At 33.3% G+C, this 22,677-nt stretch overlaps 3 protein-coding genes and 1 pseudogene across 3 annotated transcripts; 3 read left to right on the forward strand and 1 right to left on the reverse strand.

Annotated features, from left to right (window-relative positions):
- The first annotated feature begins 4,229 nt into the window (after positions 1-4,229).
- On the forward strand, positions 4,230-9,822 carry LOC146919894 (protein DA1-related 5-like). The gene is made up of 11 exons (XM_085713286.1): positions 4,230-4,960; positions 6,017-6,420; positions 6,830-7,188; positions 7,771-7,912; positions 8,087-8,170; positions 8,621-8,740; positions 8,929-9,141; positions 9,239-9,301; positions 9,406-9,510; positions 9,594-9,652; positions 9,748-9,822. Exons 1-9 carry the CDS (start codon positions 4,339-4,341, stop codon positions 9,508-9,510), a joined length of 2,112 nt encoding a protein of 703 aa, XP_085569412.1. The 5' UTR covers positions 4,230-4,338; the 3' UTR covers positions 9,594-9,652; positions 9,748-9,822.
- On the forward strand, positions 9,628-10,082 carry LOC146919895 (protein DA1-related 1 pseudogene; annotated as a pseudogene).
- A 3,961-nt stretch (positions 10,083-14,043) lies between these two features.
- On the reverse strand, positions 14,044-16,978 carry LOC146919896 (small ribosomal subunit protein eS4z-like). The gene is made up of 5 exons (XM_085713288.1): positions 16,913-16,978; positions 16,089-16,166; positions 15,819-15,999; positions 15,289-15,386; positions 14,044-14,608 (listed from the first exon to the last, which is right to left on the reverse strand). Exons 1-5 carry the CDS (start codon positions 16,913-16,915, stop codon positions 14,171-14,173), a joined length of 798 nt encoding a protein of 265 aa, XP_085569414.1. The 5' UTR covers positions 16,916-16,978; the 3' UTR covers positions 14,044-14,170.
- Positions 16,979-17,274: 296 nt separating this feature from the next.
- Positions 17,275-19,652, forward strand: LOC146919897 (putative protein FAR1-RELATED SEQUENCE 10). Its single transcript, XM_085713289.1, has one exon. The coding sequence runs from the start codon at positions 17,659-17,661 to the stop codon at positions 19,162-19,164; it is 1,506 nt and encodes a 501-aa protein (XP_085569415.1). The 5' UTR covers positions 17,275-17,658; the 3' UTR covers positions 19,165-19,652.
- The last annotated feature ends 3,025 nt before the right edge of the window (positions 19,653-22,677 follow it).

Raw genomic sequence — 22,677 nt, forward strand, 5'->3', positions numbered from 1 at the left:
TGTTCCTTCATAGGACAATAACCAAATCAAGCAACAAATCATTGGTGATTTGATCAAGCTCCAACAACGACTCTTTTTGTGATGTGCTGGCAATTTCCAACATATCTCTCACACCTCTATATAAAGGAGTGAAGACCTGCTGTTTGGAAACCTAAGACTCTTACAACAATTTTACAAGTACCAAACCTCTGCTGAAATTGTTTCACATCACAGTTCACTTAGAATTTCTTAACAACTTTCATATCTTAGAAATTCTAGAGTCTTAAGAGTCGTATCTGATTTGTATTGTGAACATCATTGATTGTATATCAAGTGTTCAACCTCAAACAATTTTTTTTGTAATTCTGTTTGAATAGAAGTCTCTTACTTTTGTGCTTGAGCATAGGAAGTCTCTTGCAGTTGTGCTTGAGCATAGGAAACCTCTTGCAGTTGTGCTTGAGTAGTTTGAAGTCTCTTGCTTTTGTGCTTGAGCAATTGTAATCAGATATTTATTTTAGTGAACTCTCCTTGGGAGTGCAAAGAGGAGTGAATTACTTCTGTATTGTGGAAGGAACCACTATAAATTGTTTTGTGTCCTCTCTCTCTCTCTCTCTACTTATCTGTTGCATTTAGACTCTGAACATTACATCAGAATCTGAACCTTATCAGCTTCTGATCAGTAACTTCAGTTTTAGGAGAAGAAAAAGTAAACACAATTCAACCCCCTTCTTGTATTTTTCTCACCTTCAGAATTCACTTTATTCGAATTTATTTATTCAATGCACAATTTTTATTCGAATTCACATAAAAATCAATTGATGCTAGATACATACGCACATAATTTATAATGATGCTAGATGATGGAGAAAAGCTTATCGTACCTGTCTGTGCTGAACGACGGCTTAGATGAAAATACAATGCTCTGATTCTGATGATCGGGAATTAGAATTAGAATTAGAGTTCTTGTTTTTTTTTTTTTTGTTGAGAAAATTAGAGTTCTTGTTAAATATTTATTATTTAGAAATTTGCTCTCCACCCAGCAACTTTTACTCGCACCCTGCAGCCATGCCGAAAATGCCCATGCGCTAGTTAACTTGCGCAAGTGTAAGTTTCTGCGCAAGTTAACTTACGCAACGCAAGTTAAGTGGCGCAAGGATACTTTTTCAAATTATTTTTATTAACTTATTCGAAATTATTTTGTTTATTTTAACTTTATTCAAATTATGTTATTTTCTTAACTTTATTAACTTTATTCAAAATTATTTTATTAACTTTATTTTGAAATTATTTTGTTTACATTAATCTAAATTATTTTCTTAATTTTATTCTAAATTATTGATTCAATATTATTCTTTATATTAATACAAATATAAATAAAGGTAAATACAATACAAATATAAATAAAGGTAAATACAACAAATTTAAAACAAAGGAACAAAATTGAGGCATAAATAAACTCTCATTTTATTAATAATTCATAAATTACATTACAATAATTCATATGATAAAAAGTAATCTACTTATTCACTAAATCTACTTATTTTATCCTTCTTGGGGTAAAAAGTGAACAAATCTTCGTGGGGTAAAATAGTGAGCAGCCTTCTTGGGGAAAATACATCATCAATCCTTGAGCTAAATTTAAAGCTGTTTTTTTTACCACACGAACTTCTTTTTACCCACGGTAAAAAGTTTCTGCGGTTAAAAAAACAGGTTTAAAATTATCTCAAGGGTCGATCATTTCCCCAAGTCGGCTACGCACTATTTTAGCCCGACGAAAATTGATCACCTTTTACCCCAAAGAGAATATTGAAAAGAAAAAGAAGAAAGAAGAGAAATAGAGGGAGTGATGAGGGGGAGAAAGTGAGATGGTGTGAGGAATTAGGGAAATATGTAGATGTATTTATAGGTAGAAATGGTAGTATATGTGGTAAATACCATTAATGTGGTCAAAAGACGTGTAAAATTTGGTAGAAAACGTGTGGATTGAATGTTGAAACATTGACCACAGACCAAAAAAACGTTTGTTCTTCAGTTCTGACCACCGGCCAACGTGCGTGACTTAAGTCACGCATTGCTTACAACATGCGTGACTTAAGTCACGCATTGCTTTCAACGTGCGTGACTTAAGTCACGCATTGCTTACAACGCGCGTTCGTTAAGTCACGCTGCGTGACTTAACTAACGCAAGGGTATATTTGGAAGCAGTGCAGGGTGCGAGTAAAAGTTGCTGGGTGGAGAGCACATTTCTATTATTTATCGTGGCCACAATTTCTTCTCGTGTTTAATCCTAAATGGGCCTCCTTTTGTGTTTGCTTTTTGAAAATTTGTTTTTCTAACATGTGTTTTTTTCTTCTTCTTAAAAACACGTGGAAAATACCTTATTCCCTCCGCAACAGTTAACTATAGTTGACACCAATCGACACTAGTTAATTACCGCTGCGATCAAAACTGGTGGTAGCTAACTATCGTTATTCTTCTTGTTTTTTTTGGATCAACACACTTTGGTTCCAAGACTTCGTCATAATTGAAAGATGGCACAAACCGTCGTCATATAAAAAAGAACCAAACTGAGTCAGTCCAATTTTGTGTGACGCTTATGAAAAAGCAAATGAAGGATTTTAAGTTATTGCGAAAGATGAAGATGAATCAATTTCATTAGATGAAATATGACACTTTTTTGTCGGTGTTCGTCATTTTTTACTCGATATTACGCCGACATATTTTTTGTGATATAAGAAAAAAAACTCATTTTCTTTATCCCAAATTATAAGCAAAAAAGACCAACTTTTATCATATTTAATTATATGGTTTCAAAAAATTATCTTTTCCAAAGGAAAATTAAATGCAAAGTGCATTCAATTTGCTCTCCTCTTTCATTTTCTCAATAACCAATGAAAATTGTTTTAAAACTTATTTCAAGGATAACACAAGAAACTATGAGTAAATTACACTCCCCTCCCCTCAAAGATGCTTGAATTACACTCTCCTCCCCTCTTATGTTAAAATATACACTTCTCTCCCCTCTTATTCAAAACATATTAGAAAATATTTCACTCCCCTCCCTTGGGAGAAGCTTGAATTACACTCCCCTCCCCTTTTATGTTAAAATCTACGCTTTAGTCCCTCAATATTTTTTTTTATTCCAAATAATCTAACAAAAAAAAAAAATCTAACACACTTGAAAGAAAAATAGCATTGCGGGTTCATTTTAATATAATCAAATTTTGAATACATATTTTTCTCTATTTTTTATTCACAATTTCATTAACATATAGTTTTAAACCCTATTATAAAATATGAAACAACCCAAAATAAAATTAAAATATGTGAAAAATTATTAAAGTCGATTAAGTATGGCTATTTAAAAGTGAATTTTATACTCTAAATTATAAAATTAATAATAAAATATTTAAATTTAATTGTTTTTTTTGAAAGAATTTAAATTTAATTGTTATTGACATTTAGATTATAAAGAAACGAATTTATATTTTTTAAATTGTGATTCAAAATTAATATATATTATACAAATATTTATTTATGTTAAAATAGATTAAAGTGTAGTCCATATTTAATTATTAAGGGAGGAGGTTGTAATTCAAGCATCTTATAGGGGAGGGGAGTGTAAATTTTACTTTTCAAGGGAGGATAGTGTAAATCAAGCATCTTTGAAAGGAGGGGAGTGTAATTTACTCAATAAATAAAAAATATTGGCGTCGTTTCGTAGTGGCCATTATTAGAAAAACTAACTTACATACCTATCTCTCTTAATTTTAATCTCTTTGTTTATTAGAAAAATTTAATCGATAGATAATAAGATTAAGAGATAGATAAAGTTAGAAAAATGAAAAAAAGAAAAGTGAAGAGGATCCCTACTTTTAAACTATGTAATACTAGTGTTCAAAATATATCCTTTGTTTGATTCAAAATCTTTTAACGTGGGTAATTGAATGAATTTTTTCATTTAATATCAAAAAAATGTTTCGGTAAATTTAACGATAGTAAAGATGGTGAACTTATGATTTTGACAAATGTTTGACTTGTATTTACAAAACAAATTTTCTTTCTATGTATTACTTCTTAGAGTATTTGTTATCATGATTCTACATTAAAGTTAAAAAAATAATTATTTTTCTTAATAACCGGTTAATTAATTTTAAAACAAAAAACTATACGTGTCCTTTGAAGAAAAAATAAACTAGAAGGCGCCAAAAAAAAAAGCATAAACTAAGACAACATGAAGACCAAAAATCACCAAGTCTACGAAACATTTCTTGGTTGAGTTCAAATGCATTTCTTTCTCGTTAGGAAAAACATTTGATTCCACAAAAACAACATTGTTACAAACACAACAAGAGTTGCATGGCGGATCTATTAAGTGGAGGTGCTGTTGGAGGTGTGATGAGTGAAATATTGAAACAAGCTCTTCAAACAATAAAAAATGGTCGTGAATTCGGTCCCACACTTGAAACCAGCATTGAAACTTTGGAAGCTTTGGCTCCTTTGGTTGCAGAAATGAATGGTTTCAACGATTTGTTGGGTCGACCAAGAGAAGAGATAGAGAGATTAGAGAAACACATAAGAGAAGGTAAAGAGCTTGTGCAAAAAAGCAAGAAGCTTACTCGATGGAACTTTCCTTCTTTCCCACGTTACCAAGGAAAGCTTAAGAAGAAAGATGAAGGGTTAAAGAGACATTTGAATGTTAATGTTCAAGTTGAGAATAGAAGGGATTTGATGGAGGTTTTGACTAAGGTGAATGGAATTCTTGAGATTTTGATGAAAATGGATCAGTTTGATAGGAATCAAATAAGGGGTTTGTGTGATGCTCCTGAAGAGCCTGTATGCATGGGAATGGATGAACCTTTGAATAAGTTGAAGATTGAATTGATGAAAGATGGTGTTTCTGTGCTTGTTTTGACTGGTTTGGGTGGATCTGGTAAAACCACTCTTGCTAAGAAGCTCTGCTGGGATCCACAAATCAAAGGTAGTAATAGTATTAGTAACTAATTGCTTTTTTTACTAAATTATTACTACTGTTTTAGGGTCTGTTTTTATTGAATATTTTAAACTAATGTTAAAGAGTTCCAGATTGGTTTGGATAAGATACGGCTCGATAAGGTTGAGTTGGGCCCAACCCAAATTCTAATATGTATTAGAGTATATCCAAGATCTGTGATGTACAATCATGGGCGTGAAGGGTGTGTAGAGTCTCATGTTTTAAGGTTTAGATAAGTCTAATCCAAATTTTAATATGGTATCAGACTATCAGAGTCTATCCAAGATTTGTTGAGCCCCCTGCTACGAGGTTTTCACTTGTATGTTTGTTTTAGAGAGCTTACAGAAAGTGCTTGTAACAAGTTCGTGAGGCACTTTTAGTTTATTTACATAAGCTGTCTATAATAGCTTATAACTCATATGGAAATGGTTTGACTTTATTTTATCTTTTGTTATAGAAATAGCTTATACATAAGTACTTGTATGATTAACGCATATGCTATAAATGTTTAATTAAGTTGTTTGTCCAAACAGGGCGCTAGTCTTGTGAAATCACTTGCCTGTTTAGTTAGTAGTCTCGTATGACATGCATTTAATTTAAAATAGTAACAAACCTTATGTTATGGTTGGACTGAAATGTAATGGAATTGCATTTGTTTTCATTGTCTGGATAATTGGCAATGAGGTTATTTTTTTCAATTAAGATATATATGTGGTCAATCACTTATAGGAAAGTCTTCTAGATGGCCATGGAGAAGTTAAATGAGAAGGTTATCCAGAAAAGAGGGAAAATGAAGTAGTTGAATTGAACTTATTAAAAGCTGTTATTCTGTATAGTCTAATTGAGATTGAATGGAATGGATATTTATGTAGTTCACCCTATCATCTCTTTTCTACTCTAATTTTGGGTGTATGAGTCTCATCTCAATTGACATTCAATCATAGAAATATCCTAAAAAATAATTTCATTTCATTGCACTTCATTTTGCTTCATTTCAGTGCAATCCATTCTTCTTGATTTAGAAAGCTATTTTGTTTTGAATAGGCAAGTTTGGTGAAAATATCTTCTTTGTCACCGTCTCAAAAACTCCCAACTTGAAGAACATTGTGCAGACACTATTTGAACACTGTGGATGTCGGGTTCCTGAGTTTCAAACCGATGACGATGCCATTAACCGATTGGGTCTTCTGTTGAGGCAAGTTGGTAGAAATCCAATACTATTAGTCTTGGATGATGTTTGGCCTAACTCAGAAGGCCTTGTTGAGAAGTTAAAATTCCAAATGTCAGATTATAAAATTTTGGTGACGTCGAGGGTTGCTTTTAGAAGATTTGGTACCCCATTCGAGTTGGATCCACTTGATCGTAATCATGCAGTGTCTCTATTCCATCACTTTGCTCAATTGAATCACAGCAGCACATACATGCCTGATAGGAATCTTGTCCGTGAGGTGCTTTCTCTTCAATCGAACTAAATAGACATGATTATATGCGACAAACTGATACAAAATTATGTTTCTTTGTTATATTAAATCTTCTAATATGGGATATAAACTAAGTATTTATGAATAAAACCCTGATTAGTTTTCAAAGTTGTCAACTGACTAGCAACCTGTTTGGATAAACAGCTTAATTAAGAGCTTAAAGCATAAATGCTTATCGTATAAGTACTTTGGTATAAGCTATTTCTATAATAAAAGACAACGAAGTCAAATTGTTTTCATATAATTGCTACAATTTGTTTTGATAGTCTCTCACAAGTGTGTATACCAGTAGATAAACTCAAATAAGCCAATTCAAACAGTCCATAGTTAGTATTGCATACTAGTTATTACTCTCTGATTTTGCTTCTATGCACAGATAGTGAAAGGCTGTAAGGGTTCACCGCTGGTGATTCAGGTTATTGCTGGATCACTATGTAAGCAGCCTTTTGAGAAGTGGCAAAATATGAAGGAACGTTTAAAGAGTAAAGCCGTTCTTGAGTCTAATATCACTGACTTGCTTTGTTACCTTCAACAAAGTTTGGATATATCGGACGATATCAATGAAAAAGAGTGCTTCATGGATACGGGACTATTTCCTGAAGACCAGAGGATTCCTGTTACTGCCCCCATTGATCTGCCGGCAGAACTGCATAACTCAGAAGAAGATGGTGCAAAGGCAATCGCCATTGACAACGATTTAATCACCAGAAATTTGATTAATGTCATAGGTTCAAGGTAAACAGTGTCACTTATAAAGCTTGTACTCATACCACTTCAAGAAAGATGTACTTTGAAATGCATTCTCTCATGACATGTGATTTAAACAATTTGTAAATAAAGAAGTAAAGAATGCATGGATTTCGTTTTGTCGTTATAAAGCAATGAAGTAAAACTATTCTATCAAATAGATTAGTTTCTCTCGATTTTTACGTATTTCTAAATTTTGCTGATTCACGGAAAATTTTGCTGCTTTTTAAACAATTAATCAATGAAATGAAACTTGATGAAAATATTTCAATCACGGAAGGGGGGTCTTATGTGTTACTTTAGTTTCCATATAGATATCATATTCTTAAGTTTCCATTGTATTTGTAAGTTAGGACTTACGATTATACATCTATCCAAAATGAATTAAAAAACTTGATTGTTAGGCCATTCGACTAACTGATTCAGACTAATGTATGGTAATCATTCTTGTCTTTGATGTATTTACCCCTGTTGCAACAACATGGATCCATATAGTAGACATCTTTGGAATTCTAGTTTTATATTTTCATGGATATTTTTTTCCTTACTAAAAATGAACCATTGACGTAGTTCTGAAAAATTTGTATACAAAATCTGTGCGGGATGCAATGCCGAGATTTGCCATGGAAGATTTTTAAGTTGCATGGGAGGTGTCTGGCATCCACCATGCTTCATCTGCCATGCTTGCCATCTGCCAATCACTGATTTTGAGGTTAGAATTTCTTTTTCTATGCTACTTGCTCGACAAAACTGATTTTAATCAAAACAAGTTGAAACTTTATTCAAAAAATCATAAGTTAGTGTCGTCGAATTATTTCTGCTGTTTCTTTAGTCTATTACAATAGGATTATGAATAATACTTTGACATTCAGTCGTTCTATTACAGTTTTCCATGTCTAGCAATAGTCCTTACCATAAGTCCTGCTACAGGGAGAAGCATCACCCAAGATGCGATGTTTGCAAGAATTTTGTAAGTATCTCAGCAGGAGTCTTTCACTTGCAGTAGTCAATAGTCATTTTACTATCAAAGTTTCCTCTTATCATGGACATGCATTTGAAATTTTGATACGAAGTACATATGCTTTGGCTAGTAATGATATTGAGCTATTCTTATTTATTAAAGAGGTCGGAATTCAGAACAATACTTGAATATGTTCTGTTGAACTGTTTTTGAGTCTTTATGAAAAATTGTGGGTCAGCTATATTCATGCAACCACAAGAAGCATGAATGCAAAAAAAAAATATATCACAAGGGTATAAGTGAAAACATCACAAGTCATTGGGTTGAAATGTGATGCTCACTTTTCTTCCTTACTGGGAAAAAAAAAAGGTCTATCTTTTTAAATGAAAGAAATTTCGGGCAATACTGCAATATGTGGTGTATGGTGAATGACAAATTTTTATTCTTATATTATTGCAGATCCCCGTTAATTCAGCTGGCCTCATTGAGTTTAGAGTTCATCCTTTCTGGATTCAAAAGTACTGCCCAACTCATGAGCTTGACGGCACTCCAAGTTGTTGTAGCTGTGAAAGAATGGAGGTCAGTTATATCCGCACCAAAAACATTTCATCCTGCTATTACTAATTAAGAGCTATCAATGATCCAGTGTTTACCTTCTCAAATGTTTAGTCTTTTCCTATTATCTAATATGAAACTTTTTTTTTGGACTTTTAGCCCTCTTCGTAATAAAAATATATATTTATATGTGAACTTTTTAATCTGTGCAGCCAAAGGATTCAAAATATCTTTTGCTTGATGATGGTCAAAAGCTATGTCTCGAGTGTCTTGACTCGGCAATTATGGATAATGATGAATGCCAACCTCTCTACCGAGAAATACTAGAATTTTTTGAAGGTTTAAATATGAAAATGGAGTGGCAAGTTTCTATGCTTTTGGTGGAAAGACAAGCACTAAAAGAGGCCATGGAGGGAGAAAAGAACGTATGTGTTAAAACTTTCATTTGCAGAGTATTGTTACTTCTGTCTTTTTGTTGTCCTAACTTCGGTTTGTTATTTTGCTTTTCACTATCGAACATAGGGTCATTACCATTTACCTGAAACTAGAGGGCTCTGCTTGTCAGAAGAACTAACTGTCACCACCGTAGGGATTCCTTGCTTCCAAATTCAAGTTTTTATACATTTTTAATTCGGATGTAAAAGATTTGTGTATTATATAACAGTTTGATATATTTAATGTAATACCAGATTTTAAGAAGACCAATTATGGGGGCAGGATACCGAGTCACAGACATGATAACCAAGCCTTATAAACTGACCCGTCGATGCGAAGTGACAGCCATTCTTGTTTAGGTAACCATATAACATCTACTTTCACAATCTAGCGCTTGCAAATGACTTTCACCGTATATAATTCAAGGATTTTATGTTTATAGATTGTTGACAGGATCAATCCTAGCTCATGAGATAATGCATGCATGGCTCAGGCTTAAAGGTGTTTCATCTGTTCCCTGATATCATCATCATGCAAGAACTTTATATTTTGTTTTATGATGCTAAGTTAGACAAAATATATGGTTTTTTTTATAGGTTATTCCAACTTGAGGCCAGAAGTTGAAGAAGGAATCTGTCATATCTTGGCTCATATGTGGTTGGGATCAGAGCTCTATTCTGGATCTGGGAATAATGATGCACCGTCTTCATCTTCATCATCATCAATGCCGCCATCTTCTTCTGCATCATCGAAGAAGGGTAAACAGTCTGATTTTGAGAAGAAACTTTGCGAGTTTTTCAAAAACCAGATTGAGTCAGATACCTCACCAGCCTATGGAGATGGATTCAGATCGGGTTACCAGGCGGTACTTAATTATGGGCTCAAAAGTACCCTTGATCATATCCATTTGACCGGAACTTTTCCATGTTGAAAATTTGAAAGTTAGCATAACTTTTTCGCCCATATGAACCAATGCCTCATCTTGGTCCGGAGGGACCTGTCTAGCCCCTCCATTTCCTCGAATCAAATATCAGTCGTCGGATTAATCTGATGGTTGATAGTGTTGGTCTCTCGGTGATTAGATTAATTCAACAACTGAGTTATTGTTGGATAGGCAAAGGGATTCGGCTGCCATCATACAAATAATTGACAAATATTGAGTATCTTAAAAGCATTTTTTAAGAATTCCAAAGTAGGAGGTATTGAATCAAAGGAAATGTTACCATAAATACGTTATATTTTCGATTTATTATGAAGTAATAAAAATCCTATGATACCTTTAGGTTACTCGTTAATAAAATCCTATGAAGTAATAAGGATTAAAAATGCACATCTTGGTAACAGAATAAAAGTTGTTACTTGTTGTATTTACAGCACTTTTCAGATGTTGAGAAAAGCAGCTGAAGCAATGAAAGTATTGACAGGTGAGGTATCAGTGAGTTCTTTTGGACCAATTTCATGTGATCCATCGTGGACCGATACTTTAAATTATTATAAATTTCAACGACGATCAACGATACTATTCAGAAATAAAAACTTACGACATTTCTCATACTTACAACTAAGAAAAAATTGGAACGAAATAAACTAAATCCTAGTAACAAACTAAAATGAGATAAAAATCCTATAATTAACAATTTCAATTGCCTTGTTTAAATTAATCAACAATATACGACAATGGCGTCAAAAACTTGATAGACAAAATAGTAGCAAGTATACCAGTGTGTCGACAAGTAGTAATATTTATGAAAAGTTTGTTAGAGATTGTGAAAGTTCTACTAAACAAGATCAATTATTGTTAGGATGTGTAATTTGGAGGATGCACTTGGCAAATAGTTTGGTTTGCAATAAAGAAATAAAAGAATAACACGATAAGGTAAGGAGAATGATTAGGTTGTTCCATTAGCTTCTCTGAACTATTTGGTAAGCTTGATGATGGTCGAAAGCTATGTCTCGACTCGAGTGTCTAGACTGAGCAATTATAGACAGTCATGAATGCTACCTTGAAATACAAGAAGAATTTTATGAAGGTTTAAATATGAAAATGGAGCAGCAAGTTCCTATGCTTTTGGTCGAAAGACGAGCACTAAATGAGGCCATGGATGGAGAAAAGAATGTGTGTTAATGTGTTAAACAATCATTTGCACAGTATTGTTACTTCCTTACCTCATTCTGTCTTTGTGTTATCCTACCTTAAGAGTTGTTACTTTGCTTCACTATTGAATGTAGGGTCATCACCATTTACCTGAAACTAGAGGATTCTGCTTGTCATTGCTTCCAAATTCGAGTCTTTTCAAATTTTTAATTCTGATATAAAAGATTTGTGTATTATACAACGGTTTTATATATTTAATGTAATACCAGATTTTAAGAAAACCAAGTATAGGGGCAGGACACCGAGTCACTTAACACTATGAAATTGTAAGTAACACTATGGAACTGTATGACTTGACTTTATAACTATTTTTTGTTTATGTTCTGAATAGTGAATAGTTTAGTAAAATTCTTCTTTCTTTTGCCTTCTAGACATTTAAAAATACATTATACAATTGAGTATGTTTGTTCTATCTTTTCATACCTGAAAATCACTTTTTCTAATTGTACTTGTTTCAGATTTTCAAAATAATTGAGTATACCTCCTTAAAAAAAAAAAAATAGGAATTTGGGTATGCCATGAATCATATGTTTTGACAAGGTTTAAAAGAATTATGTTAGCAACTCACTCTCATAGGCACACAATTTATTAGTTTGAAATTCATGAATCTCAATTCTATTTAGAGTCTGATTTAGAAAAATTGATTTAGAATTCAACGAATAAAAGTGTGTTAAAGTGTTAATATGTTGCTAGCACCTATTTTAATGGAAATTTATACATACACTTTTCTAGCCTGGGAAAGCAAAGTAGTTTCCCATGATGGGAAAATGCACATTTTACTGCCAGCTGGCTGTTTGTCCCGGTTGTGACTTATTTATCTTTTTTTTTGTTTTAAAATGTGAAAACATATTTTAATTGATTAAGTTTGCAACATTGAATTTGATAAATACATTTCACTTTCTCTGAAAAGTTATCGACACCTACCAATCTTCTCAACTTAATATCCTTCCAAAAATGCCATATCTCCAAACTGCCATTGTTGAATTTGAGCTGGGTTTTTTAGCTTCTATTCAGATCTGGAACTATACCAGTGAAGTGAGGGCAAGATCTTTCTCTATCATTTATATATCGGTGGCACTTTTTACACCTAAAAATCTCGTCGGAGTATGTCTTCTTCGTCACCCAGAATATGGAAAAAAATTAAACTGCTGGTGTAAAAGTTTCAATCACAAAATCCAATAATGTTTCGATTACTGAGAAATTCGTCAGCCATAGGTGTGGAATTCATCTGAACTTTGTTGTTTAACCCCTCAGGTCGTTAGACATGGAACGATTTAGTGTTTCAAACCTAATATACTGATTCTTCATAAACTTCTCCATAAAAAAGATTGTGGTCCTATTGTTGTGGTGATTGTTCAGATCTGTACATTTTTGTGATTATTGTTTAGATCTGGACTTTGAGTAAGAAAAATTGATGAAGATGATGAAGATTCTTTGAAGAAGGAATGAAGAAAACATTAATTTTTTTTTTTTGAAGAAAACATTAATATAAAGTTGTCAATTTAATATCTCCACAATCTGGGTTTTTCTTGGGACAAATATTAATCTGGATTTTAATGAATGAGATTCAATTGAAAAAGGCAGCTTCTTTAAAAAATAAAATTAAGATAGTAGGGCTGCTATAACAATAATACATTAACGTTTTCTTAGAAAGAAGAAGAAAAAAATGCAGGAGTGGTGGAAGGAAAAGGAGACAATGTTTTTGTGTGAATTGATAATTAAATAAAAAGTATAAGTTATTATTTAGTTAATTGGTGGGGCTGGAATTTTTCTTACACAATGACCAACAACAAGTTGCAACAATTACCACTTCTTCAATCTCAGCCATCCAATTAAATCTATGGTTGTAAAGGACACTTGACCATCATGGGAAAAAAGAGTCTATTCCCATACTAAACGTACCTTATGAGAATATTAAAAAGAGAAATGATATTTTGACAACCACTTTTTGACAATTTTTGGACAACTTTCTCTCTCATACTCACATGATGTTGTTATCCTCTCTCTTCCTTTTTCTCTCTCCATTGTTTTTTGACCAATAAGAAGTGCGAAAAACAAGGTTGTCAAGAAAGTTGTCATCAAATGGATGTCAAAATATCATTACTCTATTAAAAAATATGGAGTGATGCATTCACCTACAAAAATATTCATATAAAATTTTGAAATAACAATATGAATCCATCACTGATTTATACAAACATTCTTTCGGCTCATAGTATTCTTGTCGCACATGAACTCGATGTCAGGTTATTACAATTAAGCTAAGCTCAATTCAAGCCAAAAGCACGTGCTCGATTGATTCAGATATCCACACAAAACAAATACCTCAGATTAACATGTTACTTTAACTGTTGTTAGAACAGTCAGACAATTACGTATCCAATAATGTTTACTAATTCTACATGCATATTAAAAAAAAAAAAAAAAACCTATAAATATTTGCCATTTTGATTTCAGAATCATCCAGGCAAAGAGGCACTGGTGCCTTGAACATTGACAAAAGGGAAAACAAAAGCAAAATGTATGGTGATTGTTTTGACATCAAGGCTCTGGAGCTGGGCATTAGGCACGCGAAAACAAATAATCAGCATAATCTAAAATCACAATTTCAGCTCTGGTTATGTGATCAACTAGTATTTTGGTAAGGTGGAAATATAAGAAAATAGTCTAAAATCACATTTCCAGTACCAATATTAAGCTTGAATAATAACAAAAAAAGGACAATAAGTTGAGGATGTGAACTAAAGTTGCTCATATTATAAAAGTCATTCAAAACCAAAATTGATAGAAGAAATTCAAAGCAACAAAGTTGAATAAAAACTACTACAAAACACTCGAGTCTATTAAATTCATTCCATAGATATTTAAGCAGCAACTGCTTGCTGAGCTGCAGCAGCCCTCTTCCTAGCTTCCTCAATGACGGTTAATTTAATACCCTTACCCTTGGGAAGAGATACCCATGGCTTTGTCCCCTTGCCAATAGTGAACACATTGACCAGACGAGTTGCAAACTCATGACCTGTGGCATCCTGAACGTGGATTGTCTCAAAGGTTCCCTTATGTTTTTCTCTGTTCTTGATCACTCCAACACGCCCCCTATTCTTACCACCAGTAACCATCACTACATTCCCAACATCGAATTTGATGAAATCAACAATCTTGTTTTCCTCGAGGTCCAGCTTGATTGTGTCATTAGCCCTGATGACGGGGTCTGGGTAGCGGATAGTGCGACCATCATAGGTGTTCAGGTATGGGATACCTTTCTGCCCAAATTGCACTGAACGAACCTTGCACAGCTTGAACTACCATGTATATCACATACACGAAAAACATGTCAGTCAAACTAAAGTGTAGCAAACAAAAAATATGTATATGCATACTATACATACACAAATCTTGCAAACAGTAAATGCCATTCAAAGTAAAAGCCATCACGTGTTAATTATACTAAGCATGTATATGCATACTATACATACACAAATCTTGCAAACAGTAAATGCCATTCAAAGTAGAAGCCATCACGTGTTAATTATACTAAGCATGTATGAATCTTATATATATATATATATATATATATATATATATATATATATATATATAAGCTGCATACACTAATCTTACAAACAGTAATAGCCATCACATGTTAATTACACCATGAACACATAACATAAATCTTATACATACGATACATACATAAATTTTATAAAGAAAAATCCATACAAAGTAACAACCATCACATGTTAATTATAATATGCATACATGAATCTTATTGATAAATATGATACATACTTGAATCTTAAATAGTAAATCCATTCACAGTAACAGCTATCACATATTAATTATATTATGCATACATGAATCTTATTAATAAACATGAATATGATACATGCTTGAATCTTATAAACATTAAAAGCCATTCAAAGTATCCTACGGAATAAATTAAAAGATCATGGAACAGAGATCAGTAATCAAATAAAGGTACCTTTGCCTCATCATCTCTGACTGAATGGAGACGGAAACGGCCTTTGGTGTCATACAGCAGACGAAAGCTCTCATTTGTCTTAGGGATTGAAACAACATCTGTCCAGATACAAATATTTTAAAAAACACAATCAGGCCGCAGCCAAATCAAATGATTCATAGAATTCTTTCACGAGGATTCCAAAGACCAGGCAGCTTATTTAATTACACAACTTCAGTTCAAATTTTCATATTTAACAAACCAGTAATGAAAACATGCCAAATACAATCTATTGTAACATGGTATTCAATTATTATTTAATTTCCACTTTTAACTTCAGATAAAACCTTGTATTCAATTATTATTGTCTTCAAACAAAACATACCTTTAACCTACCATACTCTGCTATAATACATCAAAAGTCATCAAGCTCAAAATGCAATAACAATAAAGAATTGTAGCATATAAATCATCAATTACATTCCAAAGCATGTTGATTGTCCAAAATAAATTAATCAATTATTTTAGACAAAGATCAGCAAGATTCATACCCATGAATCCAGCTGGATAAGTCTTGTCAGTCCTGACTTTGCCGTCAACAAGGACATGTCGTTGCATCAGAATAGCAATGACTTCACGGTATGTCAAAGCATACTTCAATCTGTTTCGCAAGATCAGAATGAGTGGGAGACATTCCCTAGACTTGTGTGGTCCTGAGGAGGGTTTAGGAGCCTATAAATTTCACACAAAAATTACATCAGCCTTAGATTAAAAAATAAATACTTGCATCAATTGAAATATGATAGAACTTGGAGACTTACAAAAGCACCACCCAATTTGTCAAGCATCCAATGCTTGGGAGCATTGAGCCTCTTCAAATGCTTCTTCAAACCTCTCGCCTGTAACATTCACAAACATCCCAAGTTCAAAAATTATCTTATACCAAATAAAGGATCAAAATTCAATGTTCAGACACACTAAACAAAATGTTCAAAAACACTACATAAAGGATCTGAACATTCAAATTCAACTATGAATCATAAAACTTATTCTCAAAAATCAAAGTTCAAACACACAAAAACTAAGCACCCGTTTGGATTGACCTATTTTTTAGCATATGAAAAATAGGTTCATAAATAAGCTTTTATGTTAATTCAGAGTTCTCACTGACAAAAATTGTAACTTCATGAGCTGATTTTTCATAAACTACCTTAACAACCTTATGAATAATACATAAAAACTTATTTATTTGCATAAGCTATTTGAATAAGCTCAAAAAATAAGCCAATCCAAACAGCCCCTTAAACCATATTTGGATCGGCTTATTTAAAAAGCTTAATCAAGTAGTTTATTCAATCAAGCCCTAAATTAAGGGATCTAATCATCAAAATAAACTAGGAATGGATAAAGCCTAATATCATAAATCAAATAACACAGGTTCCTAAACTCGAAATAAATTTTCGCAACAAACCCAGAAAATAAATCATGATAAAGATCGAAACTTCATCAATTTCAGTAACAGCACTGTGATATGACATAAGTGATTTCAATTCTAAACAGAAAAATTGAATATCATTCCGAAGATTAGATTGAAAAGAAAATGAAAACATTGAGGGAGGGAGAGAAAGAAGAGAATGATACGAACCATTTTGGATTTTCTCCTTCTTCGCAGCAGCTACAGAGTGGAGAGAGTGAAGGTGCGGCTGTTATCAAAGAAAAGATGAGAGGAACAAACCCTAAATCTTCAAGCGTATGTGGATATGGGCCTTTGCCCCATTTATTGCATTCTTAGTGGGCTGATTAGGTCCATATAAAGTTTGGAATGTAAATGTTATAATTTGGAGTAATAAGAAAATTGCTTTTTTGACAAAGAATACTTCCAATTGACACATAGAAATGACCATATTGCCCCTGGCGGTAGTTAACTACCGCTGGGAAACACGCCGGTAGTTAACTGCCGCTGGTACCCAGCGGTTGTTAACCGCCGAAGCCTTTCCCCCCAAAACCAGCAAACCACTACCTCACCTATTCATTCATCACCTTTCTCATTCCAAAACCATACCTAAAAAAAATCCTCATTTCAAATTTTGTGTGTCAAAATCATGCCTCCAAATCGTTGCTGATCGATTGCTAAGACGTTTCTACACACAAAATGCATCAAAGAACAGGTATTACAACGTTAAAATCCATTGCATTTGATTGATTTTTCTGGTTTTTTTTTTGTACTGTCACGCGTTGTAGCGGCAGTTAACTACCGCTGGCGAGCGGCTATTAACTGCCGCTGGACACTTAGAAAATTTTTCAAAATTTTCTAAGTGCAGTAGCTACTGCCCAAATAGTGTTTTTTCCATTTTTTTTCCTTTTGTTTTTTTTGTTTGTTTATGTTAATATATGATATTAGATAGATGTTTATTAATTAGTTTAGTAATTGTATGTTGTTTATTTATAGATAATGTTGAGAATGCGGGTGATGATTCGGGTGATCGAAAACCTAGAGTTGTCGATTCCATTAAGGTTGAAGCTCCCTCTAAGGTCGAAGTCTCCGTAAAAGTTGAGGCTTCAACCGTCAATTCCGATGTGTGGAAACTTCGTGACAACGAAGTGGACACGGCTCATTTCTTTTCAACCGAAGACACATGGAAAGATAAAAACGAATTGTTCGGTTGGGTCCATCGACAAGCAAATAGGGCTGGATTTACGGTTATCATTAGAAGATCTTGTGAAGGAAGAAATGATATGTTGGAGTTGGTTTGTGAACGGAGCGGCGAGCACAAAGTACCGAAGACAAAAGTGAAGAATGAAACAATTGGATCAAGAAAGTGTGGGTGTTTGTTCAAGGTGCGTGGATATGTCGTTAGGGAAGACAATGCTTGGAAATTGGCCATTCTTAATGGCGTTCACAACCATGAGATGGTTCCATATGTAGTAGGCCACCTTCTTGCCGGAATATTAACGGAGGACGACAAGAAGATTGTACATGACTTGACCGATTCTTCGGTGAAACCAAAAAATATTTTGACAAATTTGAGGAATAAAAGGAAAGAGTCCATGACAAATATCAAGCAAGTCTACAATGAACGTCACAAATTCAAAAAGGCAAAAAGGGGTGACTTGACGGAGATGCAATATCTAATCTCAAAGTTGGAAGAGAATGGATATGTTTATTACGTAAGAGAAAAAAAGGAAAGTCAAACTGTTCAAGACATATTTTGGACTCATCCAAAATCGGTAGAGTTGTTTAACAATTTTCCGACTGTTTTGATAATGGATTCCACGTACAAAACCAACTTGTATAGGATGCCATTGTTTGAAATAGTTGGAGTCACCTCAACCTATTTGACATATTCGGTTGGTTTTGCATTTATGACTAAGGAGAAGGAGGATAACTTTACTTGGGCTTTGCAAATGTTGCTTAAACTTCTTGGACCAAATAACGATATGCCTAAGGTGACATTGCCGGATATGGGACACATCATTGCATCATGTTACAATAGGCCGGTGTTAGAGATTACTACATGGAAAGACTACATCTCCGAGACTTTTTTCCCACTTAGAGGACGGCCTCCGGTTAACCCGAAAAGCAACATGATTTGCCTTGGTCTAATTCCAAATCATTTTGTCCTTCTGTCATTAAAAGATGGGTGCTCACTACCTCCAACATCCCCGGAGTGGAGAAATCACAGGAGCGAAGAGGCGGCAACATGGGAGGATGAAATTTTGGATCAACACGATCGTTTCCAAACACTCATGGACATTGAGCTCAAAGAGAGACCGGTTCCACCAAAAAAGCCAACAAATGAAGACAATCCAATTATGTTTGATGACACTCCGGTTAAAGAAAACACCGAATTTAAAGATTTGTTTTTAGATGATTTGCTTTTATTAGATGAAACGTGACACTTTTTGGTCGGTGTTAATCCGTTTTTTGGTTGATACGCACCGACGTATTTTTTTGGATATATAATGTAATGACCAATTTTTTGGGTGATATAATGTAACTAACCTTCAACTATTTATATGTATATCAATATATTTGAGTTTCGCATTTATTAGTAATTAATGTACATTACGTGTAATGTTTTGCATAATGTGGAAAATTTGATGAATTTCAAACAATTGTTAAACGTTAACGCATTATCGGTTTTGTGTAATGTTACCGAATAATTGATAAACTATGAAATGTTGATGTTTGTGATTGCTGGATGTTGTTGTTTCGGTTTGATTTCCTCCGGAATTGCCGTTTGAAATTACAGGTAAAACAGGACACATTTCCTGGAAAAACCAGTTACAGACTGCACTGGTTCTGTAACTGGTGTGAGCGGTTGTTAACAACCGCTGGGTACCAGCGGCAGTTAACTACCGGCGTGTTTCCCAGCGGTAGTTAACTACCGCCAGGGGCAATATGGTCATTTTCATGTGTCAAATGGAAGTATTCTATGTCAGAAAAGCAATTTTCGAGTAATAATCGGCTTGTTGGTCCTTCAACGTATAACGAGTAATCACATTAATCCTTTTATGTATCAAAATTTTAAAATATTCTCTAATTATGCACTTTATTAGTCGAAGTTATCTTTGATGTCAAAATAGTCCATCAATGTCTATAGTAACTCTTTTCTTACAAGGATTGATAAGTAAGTATTTATATTGATTAATATGAGAATAAATAAATATATTGATACACTTTGTCATATATATATATATATATATATATATATATATTCATGAACTTATACGATAATATTAACAGAATATTTTAATGTGAGGACCTATTTTTATTAACAGAGTAAACAATCAGGGACTATTTTGGAATTTCGATACATTCAGGAATTATTGTGGCTACTCGTTACACATTCAAGGATCAAAATGGCTAGTATCCCGTTATATTTTATTTAAGTAAAGAGTTTAATTAGTGTGTTATGTCAATGTATAACTATTTTACAATGTATTCAATTATGTGTTGCAATGTCAATTAGCGAATATGCATATAGTCTGTTTCTCTCTTTAGCTCTCAGACTCTTAGACCTCTTTCAAACTCTCACAGCGCCGCCACCTTTCCCTTCCAAATCCAAACCCGTTTTTCAAAGATGTAGTGGTGGGATGGGTGGCTTTGTCCTCCGCACCATCTCTTTCCTCGTTGGGGGTTTGGGGCTCCAGATTTGAGGCAATGTTCCAATGTGTTTGATGGTGGCGCTCCGTCACAGCTATTATTAACGTTTTGATTGGCTGTGTGTGCAAAAACAGTTTTGGACTGTCGACCCACTATCATTAAACTCACAAGTAAAATGACTTATAAAAAAAATGAAGTAATAGGTAAAATGCATATAAAGTATCTAAAGTATGTTTTTTGCTTGTTTTCGTGAACTTAGCTCAGTTGGTAGGGACAGTGCATAAAATATGCAAAGTCAGAGGGCAAAGTCAGAGTCAGAGGTTCGAACCCCGGCCACAATATTTTTGGTCAATACAATTTTTTTTAAGGATAATTTTTTTTTTGTTATTTATACCTTTGACAATTCCTTTTTATTAAATGCTGAATTCTATTTCTCTATTGATTTGACCAAATTATAGTGACTTGGTAAATTTTATATTTTAAAGTATTAATTAATTACAAATCAACAATTTCATTAAAAGCTCCCCTAAAAAATACAATTTCATTAAAAGTTCATAAAAAACAGTTTTTATTAAATATAAATAAATTTATTTAATTAAAACACTTTTTCTCCCACAAAAGAAGGAGATATAAGTCTAGCCGTCACCACTTTTCTCCTTCTTGATCTATTAAAGATGGGTAATTTATGGTCAATTTTGACCTACATGTTATTCTTTCTTTTTTAGTTAAATAAGTGATTTTCACATATTTTTAATCTTATTTCGTTTGTTTTTCTGATTTCGTCGTGTTTGCACGACTTTGTTTGTTTGATTTTCCGTCTTAGTATGATGTTTATTTCAACTAGAAAAATTAGTTTCGAGTAAGTGCAGATTCAATTAATGACTTTGGCGTTGTCTACGTTGCAAATTCAGAGACATAAGTATCCGGGAGACCCGAATATAGTCATATTTGTATTGTAGGCATATGTACTATGTCGTTTTATGCTATTAACATATATGTTGTGTGTTTGTTCGTAGATTCATAATTTTTGTTTTTAGCGACTTTGAATTTGTATTGTATCGATGTACTCTATCAATTTAAATGAATGAATGTCGTTTATTTTTGTAAAAAAAAAAATCTATAAAGAAAACAAGGAAGTCTTCAACTCAAAACTTGTACTACCTTCAAGCCTTTAACCAAAAAAATAAAGAAATATTTTCTTCATCCATACTCAAGACTCGAGGAATACCATATGCATCGTCAAATTTGATCCCTAAATGGAGCGGAGACCAAAACTCATAAAAAATGAAAGTGGGGATGAGAAAGTTGATTTTTGAGAGAGGGTGTCAAAAGTTCATTTTCATACAAGAAAACAAAAAGTACATTTAAGCCTAAATCAATAATAATTTTATGGAAAATGCTAACCAGTGTTTGAAGGATACTCTTTGAGAACTTTAGATAGTAACATTTTATGGAAAATTGTGCATACATTGCATTGAAAATTGAGATGTTAAAGAATAATTTCTTAATTGAGATGTTAAAAAATAATTTTTTAATTGAGAAACCTTAAAGAATGCCTTTAAGACACTCGTTAACAAGACCCTAATTTTTCCTTAAAAAAAAAAAAGACCCTAATTTTATCAACAATTGATCGAAGGGATGAACCTCTAAATGATATTAAAAAGTTTGTATTTATTACATGTTAATCGAAATGATAATAATAAATTCTAATTGGATAATATTTTTATGGCTTAATTGCAGTTTTAGCCCCCTAAGAAAAAAATACAAAACCGCCCCATATGTTTTGCAACTGTGGCAATTTTGGCCCCCAAGGCCAATTTTGACTCGGTCTACGCTGACGTGGCACCCTAAGTGAGGTGTCATGTGTCATTTTTTTATTTTATTTTTTGCCTTGGGGGGCCAAAACTGCTACAGTTGCAAAACTTAGGGGGCGGTTTTGTAGTTTTTTTTCTTAGGGGGCTAAAACTGCAATTAAGCCTATTTTTTTTAACCGCAAACATGAATTCTCGTAGTTGCAATACATGGGTCGTTGGATTCATGTAAATTGTATTCAGATCTTAATGGTTGAAGTTTGGTTTCAAACTCCATCCCCACAATAGGGGTGAGACCTATGTTACACCTTCATGAATTAAGTGTAATTTACCCTTAATGACAAATAAAATTCATTTTTGGAACGAAGTAAATGAAGATCACATGTTGAATAAAAGGAGATAAAGAAGTTTGATGTTTTTGAGATGAAAATGATAACTGATAGTCAGAAAAAACAATATCGGTGAGCCTACAGTTTTCCTTGATGAATTGGG

This window comes from Medicago sativa, chromosome 5 (genome assembly GCF_051527215.1).
Source record: "Medicago sativa cultivar Bolivia chromosome 5, Bolivia_mono, whole genome shotgun sequence".
Taxonomy (NCBI): Eukaryota; Viridiplantae; Streptophyta; class Magnoliopsida; order Fabales; family Fabaceae; genus Medicago; species Medicago sativa.

Excerpts from the sequence above, each read along its gene's own strand:
- LOC146919896 (XM_085713288.1), bottom strand. Across the intron at positions 16,000-16,088 it reads ACAAATTGGGTGGTGCTTTT|GCTCCTAAACCCTCCTCAGG; the intron begins GTAAGTCTCCAA and ends TGAAATTTATAG. Across the intron at positions 14,609-15,288 it reads TCAGAGATGATGAGGCAAAG|TTCAAGCTGTGCAAGGTTCG; the intron begins GTACCTTTATTT and ends TATACATGGTAG.
- LOC146919897 (XM_085713289.1), top strand. The coding sequence starts at position 17,659 with ATGATATTAGATAGATGTTTATTAATTAGTTTAGTAATTGTATGTTGT.
- LOC146919894 (XM_085713286.1), top strand. The coding sequence starts at position 4,339 with ATGGCGGATCTATTAAGTGGAGGTGCTGTTGGAGGTGTGATGAGTGAA. Across the intron at positions 8,171-8,620 it reads GCGATGTTTGCAAGAATTTT|ATCCCCGTTAATTCAGCTGG; the intron begins GTAAGTATCTCA and ends ATATTATTGCAG. Across the intron at positions 9,302-9,405 it reads AAGAACTAACTGTCACCACC|ATTTTAAGAAGACCAATTAT; the intron begins GTAGGGATTCCT and ends ATGTAATACCAG.